Source organism: Fringilla coelebs, assembly GCF_963513975.1.
Source record: "Fringilla coelebs genome assembly, chromosome: 7".
Taxonomy (NCBI): Eukaryota; Metazoa; Chordata; class Aves; order Passeriformes; family Fringillidae; genus Fringilla; species Fringilla coelebs.
In genome coordinates this window covers 25,698,839-25,721,276 of record NC_140035.1, presented here as the reverse complement: position 1 = coordinate 25,721,276, position 22,438 = coordinate 25,698,839, and the positions used below count along the sequence as shown (strand labels likewise).

Sequence of the window (22,438 nt, the reverse complement as noted above, 5' to 3'; positions counted from 1 at the left end):
ATTTTTTATTTCACAAGGGCACGCATTTTTTGATTCCCTTCTGTTCTTTGCCCTGTTGTTTCTTACTAGCTCAAAATCTTTTATTTAGAATCAGTTGTTTAAGGAAAATCTAGGTTCCTTAAGAAGCAGCTTCTGGTTTCTCATTCATGGGTTGTGGCTAAAGTTAGTTTCAGCACGTGCAGGCATACATTTTTTTTCTGTTGAACCTTCCTACGTCTTCGATGTCGAGTATAAATGCAAAACCAAAAACAGCTTCCAGAAAGTTTTGTATTCTGATATTTTTATAGTGAAGTACAGCTGCTTAAGCATTTGCTTTTTCCAGGGGAAGTCCATGTTTCCGTCATCTCTTACTGAATCCTGTGGGACAAAAATAATTTCTCCCCCACCCACTATTTAGCTAAGTGTAGTTTCAGTTCTCCTCAGTTAAGTGACATGTGCCTATTCCATACTTGTGCTACTTTTTACGTAGCAGCAAAAAGTTCTGATAAGAACTCCTGTAAATTGTTAAAAATAAAACACTGCATCAGATGAAATCAGGATGAGGAGATTTAAGTGTCTTTGTTATTTTTATATATGTATTTATACACACACGCACGCACACACACTCTCTTCTATGGTATGCCACCGAAGTAAAAAAAGGCTCCTTTTAGAATAAGTCCAACTTCAGTCTCTGTTCCTGGCAATGTATCCACATAGGGACATGTCTTTTGGGGAGTCTGTTTAAGAATCTACCAATAAAGATATAATTGCAAGTTTGAGAAAATTGCTGTGTTGTTTTTTTTTTTAATATAACATTGGTTGGCTACCATGTTTGTTGGCTTTCTAGTTCCTTGCACTGTAGTTGCAGTAATTGATTACTGTCAGGATTTTTAACATGGCTATATTTGCATGAGCTTCTTTAGTGTATATATAGACCCAAAAACTCATGTTCATGCTCGTAGGTTTCCATGGGGATTATTTTCAGTATTTTTGTGTGAGTGTTTCAAATGGCATTGTCCTTGTGCCCTGTATCTCTCAGACAAGTGAGAAGTGAAATACTATGCCTGCCTTGACACAGTCAAGTTAAATGCAAAAGTAAGACTTAATTATGAGTTAAATCCAAAAATAAGACTGTGACCACAAGAATAAATCTAGGATTAGTGGCTGGGAACTGTGGAGCAGTTTCCTTACAGAAGCTTAACAGAGGCACACAAGGTATGCATTTCTCATTGTTTACTTTGGAACCATCCTAAGGAACTCTTTCTTTGGTCTATTGCCTGTTAACCTTCAGAAAAGAAATACAGCTGGATTGTACAAAAGGGGAGAAAGTTAGTAGTCCATCAGAAACTCTGCAAAGCATGATAGTAGTAGTTTAAAAGAAGGTAATAAATAAACCAGAAGAAAATAGAGAGCAACATGTGGGTCACCCCAGCTGCAAGATACACTTGGTCTTTGAAGTTTTATGTCCAGTCCAGTATGCCACTTAATCCAAGCTTAGATAAACAGAGAGAAGCAGACTCTCCGGCAAAAGGCTTTCTGTCAGGGTTGTGTGTGTGAGATGCAAGTAGTGGAGACTCATTGATTCCTTTTGCTGCCATGGTAATATAGGAGTCCAAGTCTCAAGCATATGGCATACAAACACTGACCACGACCCCTGTATGGGTCGTCATGTTCCCATGGGATTTATGTATTTCCTTCATGTTGTTGCTGAATAATACTGAAGGGTATGTCAGTATCTGCCTGAGCCAAGGTGACTGAAAGGAATATTTGGTCCTTAACATGCTAAAGAGATTGTTCCCTTTTCCCATTCTGTCTTTTTGAAGGGCATAGTCAACAGTGAACTTTCTTGTTCTTAAGACTGACATGTTGTGGAAAGTTGTACTCCAGTGATTGGTTGGTTTCAAGTATATGCGTGTATATACAAACATACATATATATATACATATATATATATATATATATATATATAATGCCTTGAGAAAAGTTGGGAAAGGTGATTGAAATTGGACTAGGTGACTCTGGGTATGCTGTGGCTCTCTGGTGTAAGCAAAGCATGAGGCTCCCGCCTCTGGGGCTGGCTGCTTCCCTGTGTGCATGGAAAGGGAAAATGTGTATCAATAGCAAATACAAAGTTGCCATTGTTGTCAAATGATTGTTCAGGTTCCTTGCAATAGTTACATTTTGTAGCACCTGTCTCCATTCCTCTGCTCGGCATGCTGTATGTGTGCGTGTACAGCTGTTCCAAGAATTTTAAGAAGTGTGTTTTAAAATCTTTTAGTACTCTTCTGTCTTTCTGAATCTACAGCTAGATATATGCTAATGAAGGCCAGATTTATGTTGTTTACTCTGTGGGATAGGGTGTTTTGTTTTGCCCTACTGACTTAAAATTGGTTTTCTAGATCCCCGGTGCCGTAGTGCTTTGTCATTTTCTCACGGTACTTTCTTTACAGCAGAAAGTGGAGGCTTGCACCTTTACAAGAGAAAAGTACATTTTTCCTGCAAAGTCTGTGCAGGTTTCCTCCTTGCAATTCTGCTCTTGCCATTTTGGGCCTTGGGAACAAATAATTTCATTGAGGTGGTAATCTGTACATTTGTCACATGTCTCTAATTTATTACGTGTTTCCTGAATATCACCTCTATGAGTATTCCTTTCCTTGGTGTATAACACATATGAAACTGAACTGAGTTCTGAATGAAGACACAGTGCTCAAAAGAGTTCATTCCAGTGCTTCAGGATGACCTTTCTGAATAAAAGCTACCTTTTGGAGGTTAAGCTTAGTGTATCACAGTAGATGCAGAATGTATGTACTGTTAATTTTTTTGAAACTACTTTGGGATGGTTTGAGGGTTTTGTTTGTTTTTTTAAAAAGATGTTTGCCAAAGACCTCCATAATGTTGGGAACTGAAAAAGTACCTTATGGCTGCATGGATTTGCATTGTAGGAACCTGCTTTAGGAACTGCAGGAACCACTGTAGGACCCTAGCCTCTTGCTGAATTGACATTTCAGCCCTTCTGGCATTCATGGGAGTACTGACTGGTATTAGTGCCTGCCTTTCTCAAAAATAAGTAGGTAGGATAAACTTTGAAGAAGCATGGTGACCTCAGGAAGGACTGCAAATGGATTATGGATGTTTGCAGAAATTGTAAGCAGCTTCAAAATATGAAAGACTGGTCATCAGGTGTGGTTAAGAAAGCTTTTCTTAAAAAAAGCTTTATTGCACTGACTGGCAGACTAATTTTGCAGAGCAAAGACAGTCTGTGGTGGTTTTATAAACAAAGATACCTTGAAGTAAACCCTCTGCAATCAAATGGGTTAATCATCTTTCAGCTTGATTTATGAAAGCAAGTGATCTAATCTGACACTTAACCTTTTTCAACTTGTAGCTTCTAATCACTTTCCGGTAGATGAGTGAAGTTCTGTTAAAGTGATTTAAGTGTGGTGGCAGTAGAATTTTCTTCCCCCCAGTAATTTCTTTAATGTTTTCCAAAGATCTGTGACTACTGATTGAAAACTACTGTGCTATTGTTTTATTGGATGCTAGCTGAACCGCAGGCTTGGTGTCTATGTGTGCCTGTTTACTTACTGTAGTAATATCTATTTTATTCTGACTGACAGTGACCCTTTTGATATTTTCCTTAGACAATCTGCTTCATCTTGGTTCATCATCATTCCAAGATAGTGGTGTCCTTGGGGCTCTCTCTTAACACTGACATGGTACAGAAGATTTAAAATCAGGTATTGTTTTGGATCCTTCTTTCCGGCCAGAATGAAACACACAACTTAGAACTGAATGCAGTTTTTCTTCCCTTCTGTGATTTGTCTCAATATTTTGGTTCTTTCAGCTGATGTTCACAAGGAATAGAGTCACGTGATGTATGAAGGCAAACACATACACTTCTCTGAGGTTGACAATAAGCCCTTGTGCTCGTATAGCCCCAAACTGTGCAAGCAGAGGCGACTTAACGGCTACGCCTTCTGTATCAGACACGTTCTGGAGGACAAGACTGCCCCCTTCAAGCAATGTGAATATGTGGCCAAGTACAACAGCCAACGCTGCACCAACCCCATCCCCAAGTCTGAGGACCGTAGGTGAGTTGTGTGCAAAATGGGAAGCGGCTGGGACGTTTTATTTAAGTTGCTGCCTGGTTTCAGGATGAGGGAGGAACTGGTCTGAGTGAATTGTATTCCAGGATGTTCCTTTGAGAATTTTGTTTTAAAACCAGTAAACTTTATTTTATTTTCTGTGGGAGTCAAGTACTCAGCCAGAGGGCAGTGACTTAATCCCAAGGAAGTTTATGGGAGAGTTCACTGCTTTTCACAAATTCAGTATAAACTGGATCAAACCTGGTACACGATATCAGCTGTTCTAACTCGTTTGCTTTGTCACTCACAGTGCATGCTCTTAGAAAGGCCTGCTTGTTTAGGCAGCAGTGCCAATAGCACTCTTCTATCTGCTTTTTCAGGACAAGTAGTTGAAAATGCTTATATTCTGGACATGGGGGGCAGTGACATGTAGGGAAAAATCCAGAGTTACAATTCAGTGTTGGTAATTTGGTACTGATCTGTAGTGTTGTTTTACTGGAATAAAATAAATACTACTTGGTAATAGATGAGCCATCTGGGAAAGTGCCACATACTCCTTTTCTTTTTTGCCTCCCTTATTTCTTTCCCCCTCCCTGCCCAAATGAAGATGCCCAGAGTGCCCAGGTATTAAATTCCTTGCAAAATATAGTCCTTGAATTTATTGAGAGCTGGGAATTAAAAGCAGATTTCCTGAATTGCAGCCCATACTGTAACCACAAGGGCATTCTTCCTTGCTCTTTAAGACTTCCTGAACATCAGTCTCGTTGGTGCTGGTTGGGCTGAAATAGCAGAATTTGTCTAATCTTGTCTGCCATCAATATATGACTTTATTTTTCAGAGCTGTCATTGCAGTTTTTGCCAGTAATACAGTGTTTAAGTAATGTGTGTGTTAACTATCTGAGGCTTGTTCTTGTAGAAAAGCTTTTTTAAACCTAAAATATGAATAAAATATGCCAAAAAAAATCAAGCCACTATTCACTGACCTTTCACATTATTAGCTGCCATTCACTAACCTTTTGCATTATTAGCGGTGTTCCCACTGTGCCCTACATATAACTTCCTTCTCAGCTCACAGCTCCCTCTCTTGTCCGAAACAACAGTTGGACTGTGCTCTAAATTAACTTGCACTTCACCTGCCATTTCAGCTGAGGAGACTGATGAAGTGAGAAAAAAACATGAATGTTTGTCAAAAGCTGTAGGGCAAATGCTCAAATGGCACAAGATGAATAACTTGAAGCTGTAATTTGACAGTCAGTGAGTGTTTCTTTGCTACTGTACAATTGAGGCTCTTTGAAAATAAGCTCACAGAAATGATCATAGAAATTGTTAGCACAAATGGTATGCTGTAATTTCAGATGCAAGAGCTGACTGAGAGAGTTCCTGTTTACCAGGGGTCATACTGAAAAACAATAGAAGTAATAGTACTTAATGACACTTTTTTATGTCTCATATGTTCCCATGGAATTTGTGATTTTTCTTTACACCTTGAATTGAGTTCACACTTTGTTCTTTTTGATTTTTCTCAAGTTAAAATGAAGTGTGGTCATGACATCTGGTGTATGTTATATTAGAATAATTCAGTTGCATGTCGAGTGTCGAATTACAGTACTTGAAGAGGACAGCAGGTGTCTGAAAGAGAAAATAAACTTTTAATTTCAAATGAGATGATAGTTGAAAGAATATTTTAAAAAATTGTTTCTCGGGGCAGAGTTTAATTTTAACAATAACATTTAAACCTTTAATGCTAGTGATAAGACTGTGGCTGTTCTAAACTTTTTTTTGGCAGGCAAACCTGTATCTGTTTCTTAGAAGACTTTTTTCACACTCCATTCAATATAAAGATGTTTGTAGTGTCTGAGTTCTTCACTCATAGCCTTTCATTTTCTGTGTACAGAATTACTGTCAGATGGTCATTTTGTCACAGTTTTAGACACAGAACTGTACAGGATCAGAAGCAGGCTGTATGATGCTCTGACAGCTATCTTCTTTTATACTTTTAGAGATTGTTAAAAAAAAGTATTTCAAGAAGATGCATGCATTATATGCCAAAAGCTTCATAGTCTGTCCACAGATAATTAAGAATTATCACTTGACCCCAGACAAGTGAGATGCTACCAGCCATAAAGATGGTTAATATGATGCCATATTATTAAATTTCTTATTAACCATTAACATTCTACAAATTAAATCTATTAATAGTATGTGACTTCATTGCCTTATTTGAAGTCTGATTTTTCTATTCACTATCTTTTTTTAGAGAATATAGATATGCAGGATGATACACACATAGGTTTTATATCTCTGTTTTCTCTGAACACATCTCCTACTTCTTTCTTAACCAGATACATACAAAGATAATGAAATGCAACTTGATTTCTAAATATAGGTTTGCTACAATGTAGTTGAGTTAAACACTATTTTGTCTCTAATTCTCCTCACTTAAGAGAATCTTTAAATTCTTTGTTAATATACAAGCTGCTCTCCAGTTTGTTGGTGTCTTCTTTTAAGTAAGAGATGGAAATTGATACCAAACTAGGGTGTACTAAGAAGCAGAATGCATTTTTAGGTAGAAAACCTCACTGTCTGAATTCTTGCTTTCCCAGTGGATGTAGGAAACAGTCCAGCTGAAGTCTTCAGAGCCCATCACATTCTGTGTGCTTCACGTTATGATAATTTTAATGGATATCAATCCACCATATCTGTGGACTTAATTTGGCATTACGTGCGCAGAATAAGTGCCTTTGGTGCTGATTGAGGAAGGGGAAAACCACCTCTATTAGATACTTATTGTGATACTGTCAGCTGAGCACCACTCACAGACAAGTTATAGAAGTGATAAATGAGCCTCTGAGACAGGCTTGTTGGAATTGGCTCTTGTAGGGCCAGCTTGACCCTGATGGCTTTTGTGCTCAGAGCTACGTGAAAAGCACTGTGCTACTTGCAGGTTCGATTCCTGTCTTCCCAGTAACCTGACTTCCATGGGATTGAACTACTAATGCAGACTCTGCAGCACCACGGGAAGTCAGAGCCACTTTAGGCCAGGGCCAGCTAAAAAGCCATCCTGGAATGTGCAGGATGGGGAATGTGCAGGATGGGGTGCATGCCCCCCTGGCTGTGTGCAGGGCTAGCAAGAGCGTGACATGGTCTTGCTGAAGCTGGTGCTAATGAGAGCTATGCCTAGCCAAAACTGCTTGTGTGCAGTCTTTTTACCCAGAGAAGACTGAACGGTTCTTCAGTTCAGTTCTTGGTTTCTTCTTGCTCCTGTTAGTCCAAGGTGTAACAGCCTTGGTTACACTGGAAGCCAGGGAGTTGGCAGAGCCTAAAGCACAGAGCCAAGTCAGTGTGTACTGGAATCTGAATGTTGTAGCCTGGCATTCGTGGGTTTGTGTCCAGTGGAGCCAGTTGGCTCTCAGTGATGCAGTATGGTCAGCTGTAAGAGCCAAAGCTTTATTCTTTGCCAAATAAAAATGATTCCGTTAGAGTTAAATGAACAAGACAAACCCTTGCTAGCCTAAAACTCAGAGAATTTTAGCAAGCTTTCCACAGACTTAGTAATATTTTCTATTTCTTTTCTTACTGTTTTTGCAACGAAAACAGACTATGCAGTTCTACCTCCTCACATCAGCACAAGCACAAGATGACAGTAATTTACGTTCTGGACAATATAAGGGAAGCATTTGTGTTGAGCAGAACATTTACTTTATTGGCATAAGAGAGAAAAAAATTCCCTTGTGTTTGTTTAGTCTGTTTATTGTTTTTTTTCTTCTGCCGTACTAAAAGTGCTGTGGTAACTGTTCAAACAACATATTTAAAAAGGGCTTAATTTTAAATATGGAAACAGTGCTTGTTGACTTTAAGGGAAGCTTTATTGAGCCCTCATTATATAATTTTATTTTTAGAAGTGCATCTCTCAGTATGAATTTACAGTATTCCAGTGTGTTCTAATAAGGACTGCACAAATTGTTGGCTTTTAGCTTGCTTCATCTAGTTTTATTTTTTACTCACAACATAATGTAATGAAGAAATTAGTTAGGCAATAATAAGTAGCAGTGCTTTTTGGCCCTTTCTGATTTGTGAAACCTTAGGAGTGTGGGTCTTGCAAGAAGCTACATATATGGAGACCACTAAAGAGCATATAGGAATTTGCTTTCTCTTTTTTCCCTTTTAAGGACCCTTTAGAGCTATTCACACATTGTTTCTTTAGAAATGGGTCGACAAGTTGAAAGTGACTAAACTGAAGTGCTAAACCTTTTTGGGGGGTTGTTTTGAGCTTTTCTGCCATTTTTTGCTCCATGAAGACCTGAAATGATAGAATTTTAACCTATTTTTTCAACAAAACTTACTGTTCTCAGATTCATACTGATCTGATTTTAAAGAATACCTTAATGGTATTTTATTCGTTATCTTGTCCATCATTACCTTGATGCAGACATCACTCTTTCCTTGTATCTTTGGTCATCTCTAAGCTGTAAGTTATAGATGGGATTCTGCAAGGGCAAATTTTGATTGTTGGTGGGTTCTACAGAGGCAGGAGTGCCTGCTTGTGGCATACAGGGAAAGGATCACATCATGGTTCCTAAATTTCTGTCACATACTGATTCCAATTGAACAAAAGTTAATTGCTTACTCTTTAGTATGTCATCTGTGGCACAAATTGTAATTATTTTTACTTTCATGACAGAGTGTCAAAGACCTTCTCGCTTTCTTTTTTTTTAATAGCATGACTTTGAAAGTTTTTCATATTAGAAGAACTTAAAATCCGTGCCTTTGGATTGTATATATACATATTTCTGGCATTGTGTAAATGCTGTCTAGCAGCAGAGAGTTTGTTTTAAGATAGATTTTTATTGAAGAATATTCAGCTAATCCTCTGGCTTTAAAATTCATCATGTTAAACTACTAAAACAGAATTTAAGTATTTATGCTGCTTGTTCAGTAAGTGGAAATAGTGATCTTTCTTTCATAGCAGATAGATATGTACTGAGATTGTCCTTATAAGAAACTGCTCCCTACTATAGTAGAAACAATAACAATAATAATAATAATAATAATAATAATAATAATAATAATAATAATAATGATGATGATGATGATGATGATTATGATGATGATGATGATGTGTGTATTGATGAAAATGTTAACTACTTCCACTGAAAGAATGGGCAAATGAAAGGAGGTAGTCTTCAATGTACTTTTTCTTAGGAGCTTTTGAACTGATCAGTTAATGGCTTGTGTTCTTGTTACTTTATGTATAAGACCATCCATTTGTTTTGTTCACTTTGGATTTTGACTGTTTACCCCATGAGAGAGTTAAGATTTTGAATGACTGTATGTGATTTTCCTATGAATAACAAATGAAGAATCTTCTGTCTTAAGATTAGAAGTAGTTGCTTTTGTAAGTTGGTTTGGGAGCACCACAGTTTTCTGTTGTATTAGAAGTTGTGTACAATTATTATAAAACCTCTTCTGTTTCCGTTTATATTTGCTTGAAATGTGTCTGTGAGTTTCTCCTAAGTGATGTCTTGTCTTCAGATTTTACTTAGGGAAGTTTAGTTAATAACTGACTGCTCTTACTTTTCCAAGGTACTGCAACAGCCACCTGCAGGTACTTGGCTTTATACCGAAAAAGGAGAGGAAGAAAAAGAATGATCCCATAGAGGAGGTGAAGGTCAGGCATCAGATGGATGCTATGGCCTTCGGTCTGACAGTGCCCACCCTGGCCTTGAAGATGCCCAATGGGCTGGATGGGATGTCCCTCTCCCCTCCAGGGGCAAGGCTTCCTCTCCACTACCTGGAGGCAGAATTAGAAGACCCCTTTGCTTTCAATGAGGAGGATGATGACCTAAAGAAAGGGGCAACAGTGAAGAAAAAGTTGCAGAGCAAGTTGGCTCACAACCGGCAGCGCCAGAGAGAGACAGAGATTTTAAAAGTTCGCCAAGAGCACTTTAGCCCCATTCCTGCACCTTTGCAGCAGCAGCCTCTGCAGCAGCAGCACTCCCATCTGCCACCTTCATCAGCTTCGTTAAAGCCGACAGGGCTACCGCAGGGCATAGTCTGCAAGTCACCTCAACCTCCGAACACCAGCCTACCAATGCAGGGAGTGGCACCCACCACACACACTATAGCACAAGCGCGGCAGTTGTCTAACAAGAGACCTCTGCCTCTCCTGCCACCCGCCAGGCCTCCTGGCACGGACCCACCAAGGACTGACCGGGTCCTCATGAAAGCCACCGCCTTCCCTCCGCACTCGTCCTGCATGAGCCGGCTCCAGAGACTGGTGAAACTGTGCACTCGAAAACAGCAGCTGGACACTGATCTGTTTCCTCACTTAGGTGAGTGGGTCATTGATGCACTGCAGCCATATTTTTTAACCTGAAACCAAAAGACTGGATGGGAATGTCTTCCCAGCCCTGTCCTGAATTCCTGTGCAGTCAGTCCTTACAAAATAACCCTGAGCTAGGTAATCTCTTGGCATTTTCTTTAGCCCTGTTGTCTATGAAGGGAATGCCTGGACCAGTCCCAAATAGTTTATGGCATTTCGGTTGTTTATTCTTCTTAATGTTGTGTTAACCATTTGAGAAACCAAACTGAGGTGTAGAAAACATTGTTTGGGTTATAGAGACCTCACTTTGCAACTTGAATAGTAAATGTAACACTAGCAGTACCTGCATGAGTGGACAAAGTTAGATTGCAACATTAGGTGTGTGATAAGAGCACATGACATAATGAATATAAGTAAAAGTTTGACAATTTGGCCCATCAGTCTCTGCATATTCGAAATTCCAGTTGACTTAATTGGAAAATTGGAACACATGGGAATTTTTCTTGACTGAGCCCTATTTATGTATAGAATATGGATGAACAGAAGGAAGTGACCACTTCAGGAGAGCAGCATTGTTACAGAAGATAGTTGGAAGGGTGAAGTCTTGTCTGCATACCATGCAGAAATAGTCTTACATATAATGATCAATAGCTGCTTATGAAAATATGAGCAAATATAGCCACATTGGTGCTATGATAGTAGTGCTCTGTAAGCTTTGAAAAGGCAGCTGACCTTAGGGCTGATTTGTCTCATTGTGAATATAGACCTAAGCACACCTATCTGTCCTTTTTATCTTCTTCACCCTCCCAAGTTACTTTTCTGCTTAGTTTTAGATTGTACATTTCTAACAAGTAAAATACTGGCAGGGAAAAGGAAATGTGAGTCTGTGTGATATAAGTAGGAACACCATTTATGATGTTTAAATAAAAAATTACTTCAGATGAACCTGGACATTCCCTATATAATGTCTTATTTAATTGCAAACATCTGTAATTTTTGCAATTTCAATTAACTTTTTCTTAATTTGCTGTTCAGATCTGCCCTTTGGCACTCATGGGATAGTTTGACTATTTGTTCAGGAGATAATTAGCATCCAGTAGCATGTCTCCAAAGGAAATTGTTCATCAGAAAACAACTTTGATGTTCCTGTATGTAGTGCAGGTCTTTAGAGGAATGGCAACTCTAGAGGCATTTCTGAGTGTCACAGACCTCAATAGCTTAGAAAGTGACCTGTGTTTTGAAAGACTGTGGAAAGATCCCTTTCTGTGCTTAACGTTCTACATTCTCAGCTGGTGAAGAGAATATGTGCTCCTTAAAAAGAGGCAGAGTAAAACTGAAAACCAGTTAGACCTATATATATACAGCTAGGCCTATACATGTACAGCTAGGCAGGTGCATAACTATGTGGATGCATTTAGAACAGTTAATATTTGGCAAAGTAAAAGAATTTACATATTAATTACGTGAAAGTGGAAAATTTATTTGTTATTTATTTATTACAAGCCTTAATATTAAAGACTAGGTAAGCTAGATCAGAGAATTTCAGGATTTCTTTTCTATATTTGAGCAGCACAAGACATGACTGCACAGACTCTTTCAAAAGATTAATGTGTGCCAACACCAGTTTTATGTGTACCAACATCAGAGCCATGTAATTGGATATTAATGTAACTGCAGTCTTCAGTGTCAGTACAGTTGAATCTGGATTAGATTTTTTTTCCTTCCTTTTTACAGTGGGCACTTTTTACAGTGCCCAGGAGAAGCAAAACAACTCAGTTTCTGATTTTGTTTTTAAACTTAGGGTTTAAACAATTTGTTATATGGTTGTCAATTGTAGACATCTTTATAGAATGATTAAGTTGTTTTTTCATTCCTTTATGGAATAGACAACAGGAAAAAGAAACATTGAAAGTTGAAAGTATAATTCTGGCATTTTATCAAATGTCTTAAGGTATCTTAATTTAGTTCAAATATAGGTCTTAAAAAATAAAAAAAAAATTTTTAGGATGCTAAAGTTCCTGAAAATTTGGGTTTCTACTATCTGTGGTTTATGTTAAAGTGCTGGTTCTATATGATCAAGAGTTACCTGATGATTGTATTCCAAGCTTATGTGTTTGTGTCTCTAACTGTGAAAGTGCTTGACCAAGTACTGACGATGCATTTCCCAGATTCAAGGCCTCTGGCTTCAGAATCACCTCAGATATAGTTGTTTAGTTTAGTTTTAGCAAAAATGAAATGCTCCTTAACTCTATCAATTTTGAAGGAGCACACAAGAAAATGAAAAAGCAAAGAATGCTAATTTATAAATGCAGGAATGGGATTTTATCCCACCTGCTGCAAGAAAGTGGCAAGAATTTCACTGGATGTGGGAGAGATAATAGGAAAGAAAACCAAAAGATGAAGGTCCAGATAAAATGTTCCACCTGAGAACTTACTGGCTACTTTCTGACCAAACTGAGGCTGCTGGAGCACGCTGTAAGTTGATCATACTGCATCATCATTAAGTGAAAACATGCTGCTTGGTAAAAGTGCTGGAATGTTTGTATCTCTCCCTTTAGCTCTTTCTTCCCACTAATATGTGCATTTGGCAGGCAATTACAGAGACTGAGCAGAGGAACATCCTGGGTAGCTGTTATCTATCTCTGTCCCTGCTACTGTGTCTTACAGTTTTCATATTCTTCTATGTTTTGGCACAGAGAAGGGGTCAGAATATAAACAGAAATAAAATTGGCCTACTTAGATCATATAGTATTAAAATTTACCAAGTAGTCAGTTCTTCATGACAGGGACTTCTCTCTTAACTTGTACTTGGTTATGAAAACTAGTATTTCTCTGTGGGTAAGATAGGGATTCTTCTTGCACTGTTTATGGATAAAGAAGCCAATAAGGATTTTAAAAGGAAAACTTAATTATGATAAAAATCAGTGCATGCTATTTGCACACTGTAATGGAGCTGTTACTGTAGCTTTTCCTGTATAATGGAGAATACTGCATAATTTAATCAAATGTAATTATGCCTGCAGCTATACTATACATTCATCTTTTGTGCCAAATGTTGCTTAGAGGCTTATATGAGGTGGATGCTCTTTTCATTCAGTTTCCATGTTTTCAATTCCCTTAGGGCTGGATTGGTCTGAAGACAGTGGAGAAGAGCTGGAGGATTCAGAGCAAACCTCCCCTTACCAGGTTGCGTGGTCAATCCGAGAAAGCCTCGGCTATGAGAGACCTGAGTGAGTATGGTTCTTTAGTATTCATGCTGGCCTTGATGGAATAAATCTTGTAAATGTGAGCTTCACTTCAAGTGGAGTCAGTGGAACCTAAGCACTTGTTCAAGTGTTTTGCTGAAACAAAGGATTGTTTGAACTCATTTGTTTGTAAGAGCTATGGAACAGCTTGTCGCCTTCTGTCCCAGTTTCCAGCTAACTTAGAGACCTTTGTGCAGTCTGCTATCAGAAGGATGCATCAGGAAAGGGTTTAAGCTTGTTTGCTCGAATTTAATTGAGTTTAGTAGGATTTATTCATGAACTTGTGTGCTTTGATGATTGGAGGTGCTGAAATAGAATCAAATGGGGTTGCTATTGGTTTCTTGTCTTTCCTACTGGTTGTTAATAACTTCCTCAGTAAACTTGCTACATTTTACTCATTAATTCTTGTAATAATTATGCAGGCTATTGTTTTAATGTGGATTTTAAAAGGCCATAGTATTTCTTTTCATAATTAAGTTTTGAATAAACCTCTGTCAGTCCTTGTGAGCATTGGAAGGAGGCATGGGACTTGTGAGCATGGGATCAAAAGGATAAACAGAGCAGGAATTAACTGCTGGTGCAGAAAGGATTCTGATGTTCTCTGTATACTGCTAAGTCACAAATCTAAACTTACAGCAGGATATGATAAATATAGGTCTACTAATGTAAATTTGAAGGTGCACAGTTAAAACAAAGCATCCCAAGTGTAATATTGTAATACTGTTGTATGTTATTAACAAAGAAATTGGAGTCTCACTGGAATTTGATTATAGTTTCTGTAACATAGCTCTCATTCAATGTGCAACTGGACTTTTTGATTCTAAAACTTTTCCCTATTTTTTTAGTTTTTTGCTATCGCACTTAGAATAATGATGTTAATGAAACCTTATTTTGTTGTTACATTCTGAAAGTTCTGAAACTTACTAGAATTTCCTGCCATCTCTGAAGGTTATCCTCAAGGTGAACCACAAAGCTGTATCTCTCACATCAGGACACACACCAGGATGCTAAATATTAAGAGCCTTCAGTGAATCAAAACTGTTAAGCAGAGTGTAGACTTCACTTTTTAAAAATAGTCTTTTTTTATTATGAATGACTGCCATTTTTTAGAGCATCAGCAGTTTTAGAGTGAGCTTTCACAAACATTACTTCTAACTTAAAAGGCAACTTTTAAATAAAATGTTCTGGGGAATCGTGGACAGACTTTCAGACTTCTAAATCATACATAATTTTTCATAGCAGATATGTCTATTAAATAACTTCCCTTATATTCTTCTCTCTTTGACATTTGATTTGATTCTTCCATAGATCCCTATTTTTTTGTGAACTTATAAAGGTCATCTCCGTGTGTTTTGTCTTCTATTTGTCTTGACTTCCTTTGGATTCTTCCTACTCTTTTCACATACTGAGAGAAAATAATACCTTGTCTTGACATTTTCCTTTCCATTCTAGCATTCTGTGCACCTCAGTTAAATGCTGTCTTAACTATCCATGATGGATAAATTTTTGAATGCAACTGGCTGCTTTTGTACTTCCATCAGCCTGCTCGGTGTTAGCTCTTCAACAGCCTTACTAATTTTGATCATGGATAAGCAGTCACTTGATGTCAGCCTTCTAAAACTTGAGTTCCTATTCTGCAAACTTCTGTAGTGGTTTTTATTACCTGAAATGTTTCACTTTGACACTTCTGCAGTGTGGTCTGCCTGCTGCTGAAGATGAATTAGTTCAGGCTGTTTCTGGGGAGATTTGATTTGTCAAAATGACCCTGTCTTGCTAATCTGGTGGTACAGACTGGTGCCTCCTAAAGTCAGCCAGTGACTTGTTACAGCTCTGAATTCTGGGGACTTATTTTACCAGAAAGCCAATGGAGATTATTTCCCAAAACTTTTTGTTTTTGAAATCACATACCTAAATTTAGGGGATTTACTTGCTGGTTTTCATAGTAAAATTAAAGCTCTTTTTTCTGTTTATTTGTGTCTGAGCTTGTGGTCCCCACCAGCTGACTGCATTCTGTCTTTTTCCTTTTGACTGCATGGAAGACAGTGAGAGGAATGCTTCTCAGAATAGGCGATGGAAAGAAAGTGAACAGTTAATTTCTGCTTTACTGGACAGCTGGCTCTCAGCATTTCTGCTTGTGTGATTGTGGGAGAAACCTCGGTTGAATTTCGTGTGATACTCTAGCTGCTCTTAAACTCCCAAAAATTCACCAGATTTGTTTAAAATTATTGTCTTAACATTGTCCTGGTTTTGGCTGGGATAGTGTTCATTTTCTTCTTAGCAGCTGGCACAGTGCTGTGTTTTGGGTTCGGTAGGAGAGCAGCATTGATAACGCTCTGGTGGTTTGGCTGTTGCTAAGTAGTGCTAGCCCTAAGTCAAGGACACTTCAGTTCTCTGTGCTTTGCCAGAGAGGGGGTGCACCAGAAGCCATGAGGGAGCACAGCTGGGACAGCTGACCCCAGCTGGCCAAGGGGATACTCCACAGCCTAGAACATCGTGGCCAGGGCATAAACTGGGGGGAGGCGTTCGCTGCTTGAGGTAGGCTTGAAGATCAGTGGGTGGTGAGTAACTGTATAGGGCATCTCTTCTTTTTCTTGGCGTTTATTTTTCTTTTTTATTATCCATTACAATAAATAGTAGTAGTATATTTTACTTTGTTTTCATTAGTAAACTATTCTTAGCTCAACCCACAAGGTGGTTTTTTTCTGATTCCCCTCCCCATCCCACTGGTGGGAGCAGGGCGAGGGGGCATGCAGCACTGTGGTGCTTAGTTCCTGCATGAGGTTAAACCATGACAACAGTAGTACATTTTTTGGTTCACTTGCCTCCTGGCCTTTTAATCTCTAAAATTCATATTGTTGCAATCATCTGTGGAAACACAGGCCAAATGTTTGCTTTTATTATTCTGTGCTTTAATTTTGAAAAATTGTGTTCTATGGTCCCAGGAGTTCGGGACGCAGTGCTTCGAGGCAGGCACAAATGTTTGAGTTCCAATAGCACAGGAGCTGGCAGTGGGCACAGTGCAGGCTGGGTGCTGGCAGAGAAGGTTGCTGGGGTGGGAGGAATCCCTTGTGGGAGCAGCAATTTGGAGAGAAGGCAGGGGCTGTTCCCTGCTGCATATTACTGAAGCTTCGCCCTAGATTATTTGATTACTGAGTCTGGTATCTTAGAAAGTGCTGGAAAACAAATGACTTTATAACAAAGTATTTTTTCTCTTCCTACTCTGAAATATAGATAAAGCAAACGTTTCAAGTAGCAAGTTTGAAAAAGGAGTGTGAGTCCCTCCTCATACCAACTCCCTCAAAGGATTAAATATCAACACTGTGTTGTCAAAAGTTGGATTTAATAACTCCCAATAAATAGAATAACTAAAAGAAAGAAGGGAAGATTCTTCAAAAAGCTCTGTAAGGAGGGATTTGAAGTGTAGTTGCTGGGTTGTCTCAGAATAGAGAGCATGTTCTCCTCATTCCCTGGTGGTGCCTGGCTGCTCACCCTTCTGCTCTTCCTTTCTGCTGCTTTGTGCTGTCTTTGTTTTCTTCAGGAACACTCAGCAATAATCCCCCTGATGTTTCCACATGACAGTCTGAAAGGGAAGGGTTTGGGAGAAAGCATTTTGGATTATCAAATGGCTTGTGTGCACTTTCAGAATTCTTTGTAAAAATGAAATGCCACACGTTAAGTTGCACTTCAGAAGTTCTATGTGCAGCTTAGGAGAATAAACTAAATAGAGTTTGGCAAGCTTGTTTATGAAAGAACAACAGTAAAAGTATCTTTCATTTTCATGCCTACTGAAGAAAAAAGGTTTTATTTTGATATTTTTAGGTTTCTTTGAACATATAAATGTTATGGCTAATCTTACTGGCCTGGGAGCAAAGTTCTGAACAGGCTTTTAGAAACTGGCTTTTAGAAATTTTGGCTCAAAATAAGCCCTTGCCCACTGCAGGCATGGTTTCTTTCTATACCTTTGATATATGTCTTCATCTGTTTTTTAAAAAGATCTCATAAACTGAAGATCAAAAATATTTTAGAATACAATGTCATTTTTTCTGGTTCTTTCAATGTGAGAGAAGTAAAAAGTCTCAAATATAGAGAAATGTACATTAAAAAACACTCTTTCCACATGAAAGAGCGTTCTTTCCCCTAAGGAATACTCCTGGTATTCTTAAAGTAAAATTTTAACCATATTTAACATTAAATCAGTAACTTTGTTTAAAAGTCTTGGCCCAGAGCAGTAATGAAATATCTAAGATATTAAACTTACGAATAAATATATATGCTGTCTATGTTTCCCGCTTCTAGGAATGCATTGAAAAAGGAAAATCTATATTAAATAGCCCACAGACAATTTTTTCTAAACAGGTAGTTTTCCCCAGTAAGCATTTTTTCCTAAGAGATCTTAAAAGTATATTTTCTTTTAATTTTCAATGTACAAATATTCTAAACATTGCATATGTTAAATATTTTTTAACGTAGATTGTATTTGCTGCTAAGCATGTAATTGCAGAGGTTAATTACTTATAATTTATTCTTCTAGAAAATAAGCTGTAATCTGTTTTAACAAACAAAATGCATAGTATGGTTGACTTTAGATAAAACTTCACAGAAACATACATTTGTGTCAAAGGCAGTGTTTGCTGCTGCAGAGTTTTTGTGGAAAGCCTTAGTGGAGATGGCTGCAGTCTCTTCCGTTTGGCCTGTGTGTAAAGAGAGTCAGAGTTTGCAGAAAAGAAAGTAGGTCTTCACCACACTGCCTTTCAGGGACAGATCAGCTGTCTGCATTTCTGGATCTTACTTTATTTAGTAAATATCATGGCTGGTATTTCACATCTCTTGTGTCTCAGTGGTGGCCTCCTTTGCTGTGTGCAGGTTGGGTGTCAGCTCATTCAGTCCCACGGGCTCTGTACATTGCCAGCTTTTGATTTGCTTCATTTGTTTGGATTTCTCTTTTCTCCCCTGCCCTTTTTTTTGTGTTATAGATAGGAAAGTTGGCAAATTGTTTCTCTGTGCTATAGGAAAAAAATTAGAGGAAAAACTCAGAGTTTTTAAAAATTAGAGGAAAAACAGAGTCTGCTTAGATTCCGCACATGTATTTTGTTGCTCCATTAAAAAAAACCTCATTCTGCAAACTAGTGCTTGTTGTGGAGAAGTTCTGGGTAGCTTCATGGACCTTGTTTTAACAAGTTCCAGTGATGGTTTTCTGTTTCATGACTTTTACTTCATTTAACTGAATGTGTTGCCATGGTTTGATGGTCTTGTTGATATGTGCTTGGACATTCAGAGAGCCAAGATAAATGGAGAAGGGCTTTCTTAAGCCAACAGAGAGTTGGATTAGTCCTTCTGGTCATTGCTTAGCTGTGGTTTGATCTTTCCCTCAGTATCTTTGAGTTAAATGTGAATTTCTTATCTATTATTGTACTGTAACTCGACTGCAATTCTGCAGCAAGGGGAAATGAGTATCGGCTGTTAGCTGTGTTAGTGTGTAATTTGGTTTAAAAAGGAATATACCACCTGGCAGAGTAAAAGGAATTGGAAGAAGTCAGCAGTTTAGGTACTTGTTAGAATTTGACCATCTTCTCCAGCATGATCATTCCTCAATAAATTTCCAGTACACAATTCCCCACCCTTGTCTTCTCCATTAATTGCAACTTTGATTTAAGATTGGTCTCATTTGCTGAGACATCTACAGTAAATAAAGGTTAACAGTATAGATTTCTTTTTGAACAGCAGGCTCTAGACATTTAAATGTGTCAGACTTGATGATAAATTGATGTAATCTCTAATAATGACATACTAAGAAGGGCAAATACCTTTAGAATTTAAAAGGGATCCCGCTCTTGCTATTTCTCAAGTAACACTGCCTGATTTCAGCATTTGGATGTTTGTGTGGCTAGAAGATGGATGCCAATTTACCAATTCTATTAGAATGACAAATTAGCTTAGTGGGGGGAAAAAGGTATCTTAAAGCATATTTGTTTTTATTTTCCCCTCTTCAGGTCCGATGATGACAATGCAGATGACAGGAGTTCCAGGGTGACCAGACTTTGCACTTACTTTCAGCAGAAATACAAGCACCTCTGCCGCCTGGAGCGGGCAGAATCCCGCCAGAAGAAATGCCGGCACACGCTGCGGAAAGCCCTGCTGCAGGCGGCCAGCAGAGAGCCCGAGCGTGCGGGGCAGCTCCTGCAGGAACTCCGGAGGGCTGCGTGTGCTTGCACCAGGTTAGAGCTGCCCTGCCACCGCAGGAGCCGCGGGCTGGGCAGGGGGGACATGGGCTGAGCATCCCGCAGCTGAAATGATGGGCTCTGAAATCGGTAGTCACGCACAAGGCGGGAAAAACATGACACATGAAGGCCTGTCAGTGGAGTAAAGGAAGCGTGGCATACAGAGTTTTCCATGAAGACAGGCTTTCTCCAGCTTTATGTTGTAGATGTGGATGGTTTGTTCGGCAGTTTCTGGGCCCAAATATCTGGTCCTTTACTGTGCCAGTAGAAGGTGTGCTGTCTGGTCTGTAGTTCACTGCTCCAATTCAGATTTTGTTTTTCAGACAGCGTTTTTTGAAAATCTGTACCTTCTCTTAATTATCTTCCCAGCAAACCAAATTTAAGCTCATGCTTTTTGTTAGATTTAACTCAATCTAACATTAAATAAAACTTGGCAACAAAATACGTAACTTCTAACAACTTTGAAGGTTATCTTCTGTGGGAATTCTTTCTAGATAATGTCAACATCCCTCTAGCTCTCAGCATATGGAGAGTTGGTTGATTCATATTCATGCAGGAGCAGAATTAAGTCTGAACCCTGGTGTTACATTTGGGGTATCAGAAGCATGCTTTGCTGCTGGGGTTTTGCTTTACAGGATGTGTGACTGTGGGGTGTAGTAGATAGTATGAGATGCAGATTGGACCTAGGTATTGAGAGTATATTGTGTTTAATGGGATGCTTTTGGTCCTGGACAGTGGGATGCGCTTCATGACAGTTGAAGGGTTCATTGTTGGGGAGGTGGACTGATTCTGAAGAACTGCTCTGAGGTGTAATGAAGTCGTCCATTACTGGTTTACAAAGTTGTATATAAGTTTCTCCAAACTTAAACACTACAGCAAAAGTTCACCTGAACTGACAAGCTCTTGCTGGGTTTTTTCCCCTATTTTTTTTGCTTTTTATTAAGCAAAAAAGTTTACGTTGTTTTGGGTAGACCAGCAAAGCCAGGTATGCCTGTCATCACGGCTCTGGTCAATTTAAGTAACCACAGAGTCTTTTCAGATACAAAACTTCTCACAGGAGTAATACTGCTAACTAAAACTTTACTCAGTGAAAGTGCAGTTGATGACAGAAATGGCTGAAGGAAAACAGTCAGGCTACAGACAACTTTTTGTCAACCTAGAAAACACCGTGTACAGAGGTGCAAGTCAGCCCTGGAATCGCCAGCTTTATCTCCGTGAAGGTGACACGTGCCTGGAGAGCAGGCTAACCCCGAGCGAGCTGTGTAACGCTTCAGTGCCCGTGCACACCGCTGGCTGGCGCCTGCTTGCAGCTCAGGCTCAGAGCACAGAGGCTGTGCTGGGGCGCGCCCAGCTCCGGGCACCTGCTGGTGGATTGGGCTGTAGCACGTTGATGAAGGAGAGCTTTTATCCATGTTGAGCACGCTCAGGCTCTGCCACTCCAGAGCTCAGTCTAAGTTTGTCTGAGCACATGCTTGCATGTAAGCTCTGGGGATGCTCGGCATGTTTTGATTGATGAACAGGCTTGGAAGTGCACTTGACTCCCATCTAGGCATACCCAGTACATTGAATTCTAAAGACTGACCTCGTTTTGAGAGTCACCTGTGTTGACGCTCACCTATTGCTGCCCTTTCTGTTGCAAGGTGTTGTAATATTTACATGGTAGTAGCACATAGCACCTCTCATTACAATTAAGGCCCTGTGAAATAAGAAATAATCCTGTTACTACAGTCACACCTTCACCTGTCATTGACATCTATTCTGTGTCCCTGTGCAGAGCTTGGTAGTGGTGTGCACCCATCTGGATCATGACACACACACGTGTGTTACAATTTTTCATCCTACTGTGCTACATTCAGTATAACAATTGTGTTAAGTAACCACAAGACTGGGGGTTTGTCTGTAATCTCTTTTATGCTTTCTTTTCAGCACAAGCCAAGCAAGGCAGAGAGATGCAGAACCAACAACCTGCAGTGGGACTTCGAAGGGAGAGCAGTGCACTAACAAGGCCCTTCCATTCACCAGGCACTGTTTTCAGCGTATCCTCTTAACTCTGTTTGGGAGTGGCATTCAGGCATGGAAGCTGTTCTGGTTTTGGAGGGTTTTTGTTTGTTTGTTAGATTTTTGCGTGATAACTACATTTTCACAAAGAAATACCTATTTGTTAGTATGTCATCATACTAACCAAAGCAACTCCTTTGCTTTTAATTTGGCTGTGTGATTTAGGTCTGTAGGCACTGAGGATAAGTAGTCTGCTACTGGTATTTGTAATAGGAGCATCCTTTTACTTCGCGAGCTGTATTTAGTGTGGTCAAGAAACCTTTACAAAATGATCATTCTTCACAATGACTTGGTACAAACCATGTGACTTTCAGCCTCCTGGCTTTCATAAAGCTCTTGGTAGGTTCCAATAGACCACCTTTCTGTGCCAATTTCGTCACTGACTAGAAAGTTAAAATCATATTTTGCGTTGTTTAAAGAAGCAGAATAGAAGGAGTCGCAGAACCTCTTAGCCCAGGTGAGGAAGGGTTCCCTGTGCTTGGAATTTCAAAGAAAGCCTGGAAAGAATGTTGAAAGTCAATGGCTGAAGAT

The 22,438-nt window shown here is 39.2% G+C and overlaps 1 protein-coding gene across 3 annotated transcripts in view; it reads left to right on the top strand.

Annotated features, from left to right (window-relative positions):
• INO80D (INO80 complex subunit D) overlaps positions 1 to 22,438 on the top strand; it is a 44,146-nt gene that overhangs the window by 4,205 nt on the left and 17,503 nt on the right. For all 3 annotated transcript variants that reach the window (XM_084209449.1, XM_084209450.1, XM_084209448.1), the window contains exons 2-7: positions 3,621 to 3,716; positions 3,824 to 4,070; positions 9,648 to 10,396; positions 13,508 to 13,616; positions 19,622 to 19,846; positions 21,776 to 21,885. In XM_084209449.1, the coding sequence (XP_084065575.1) occupies positions 3,853 to 4,070; positions 9,648 to 10,396; positions 13,508 to 13,616; positions 19,622 to 19,846; positions 21,776 to 21,885 (1,411 nt within the window). In that variant the 5' untranslated portion in view covers positions 3,621 to 3,716; positions 3,824 to 3,852. The remainder of the gene's footprint in view (positions 1 to 3,620; positions 3,717 to 3,823; positions 4,071 to 9,647; positions 10,397 to 13,507; positions 13,617 to 19,621; positions 19,847 to 21,775; positions 21,886 to 22,438) is intronic.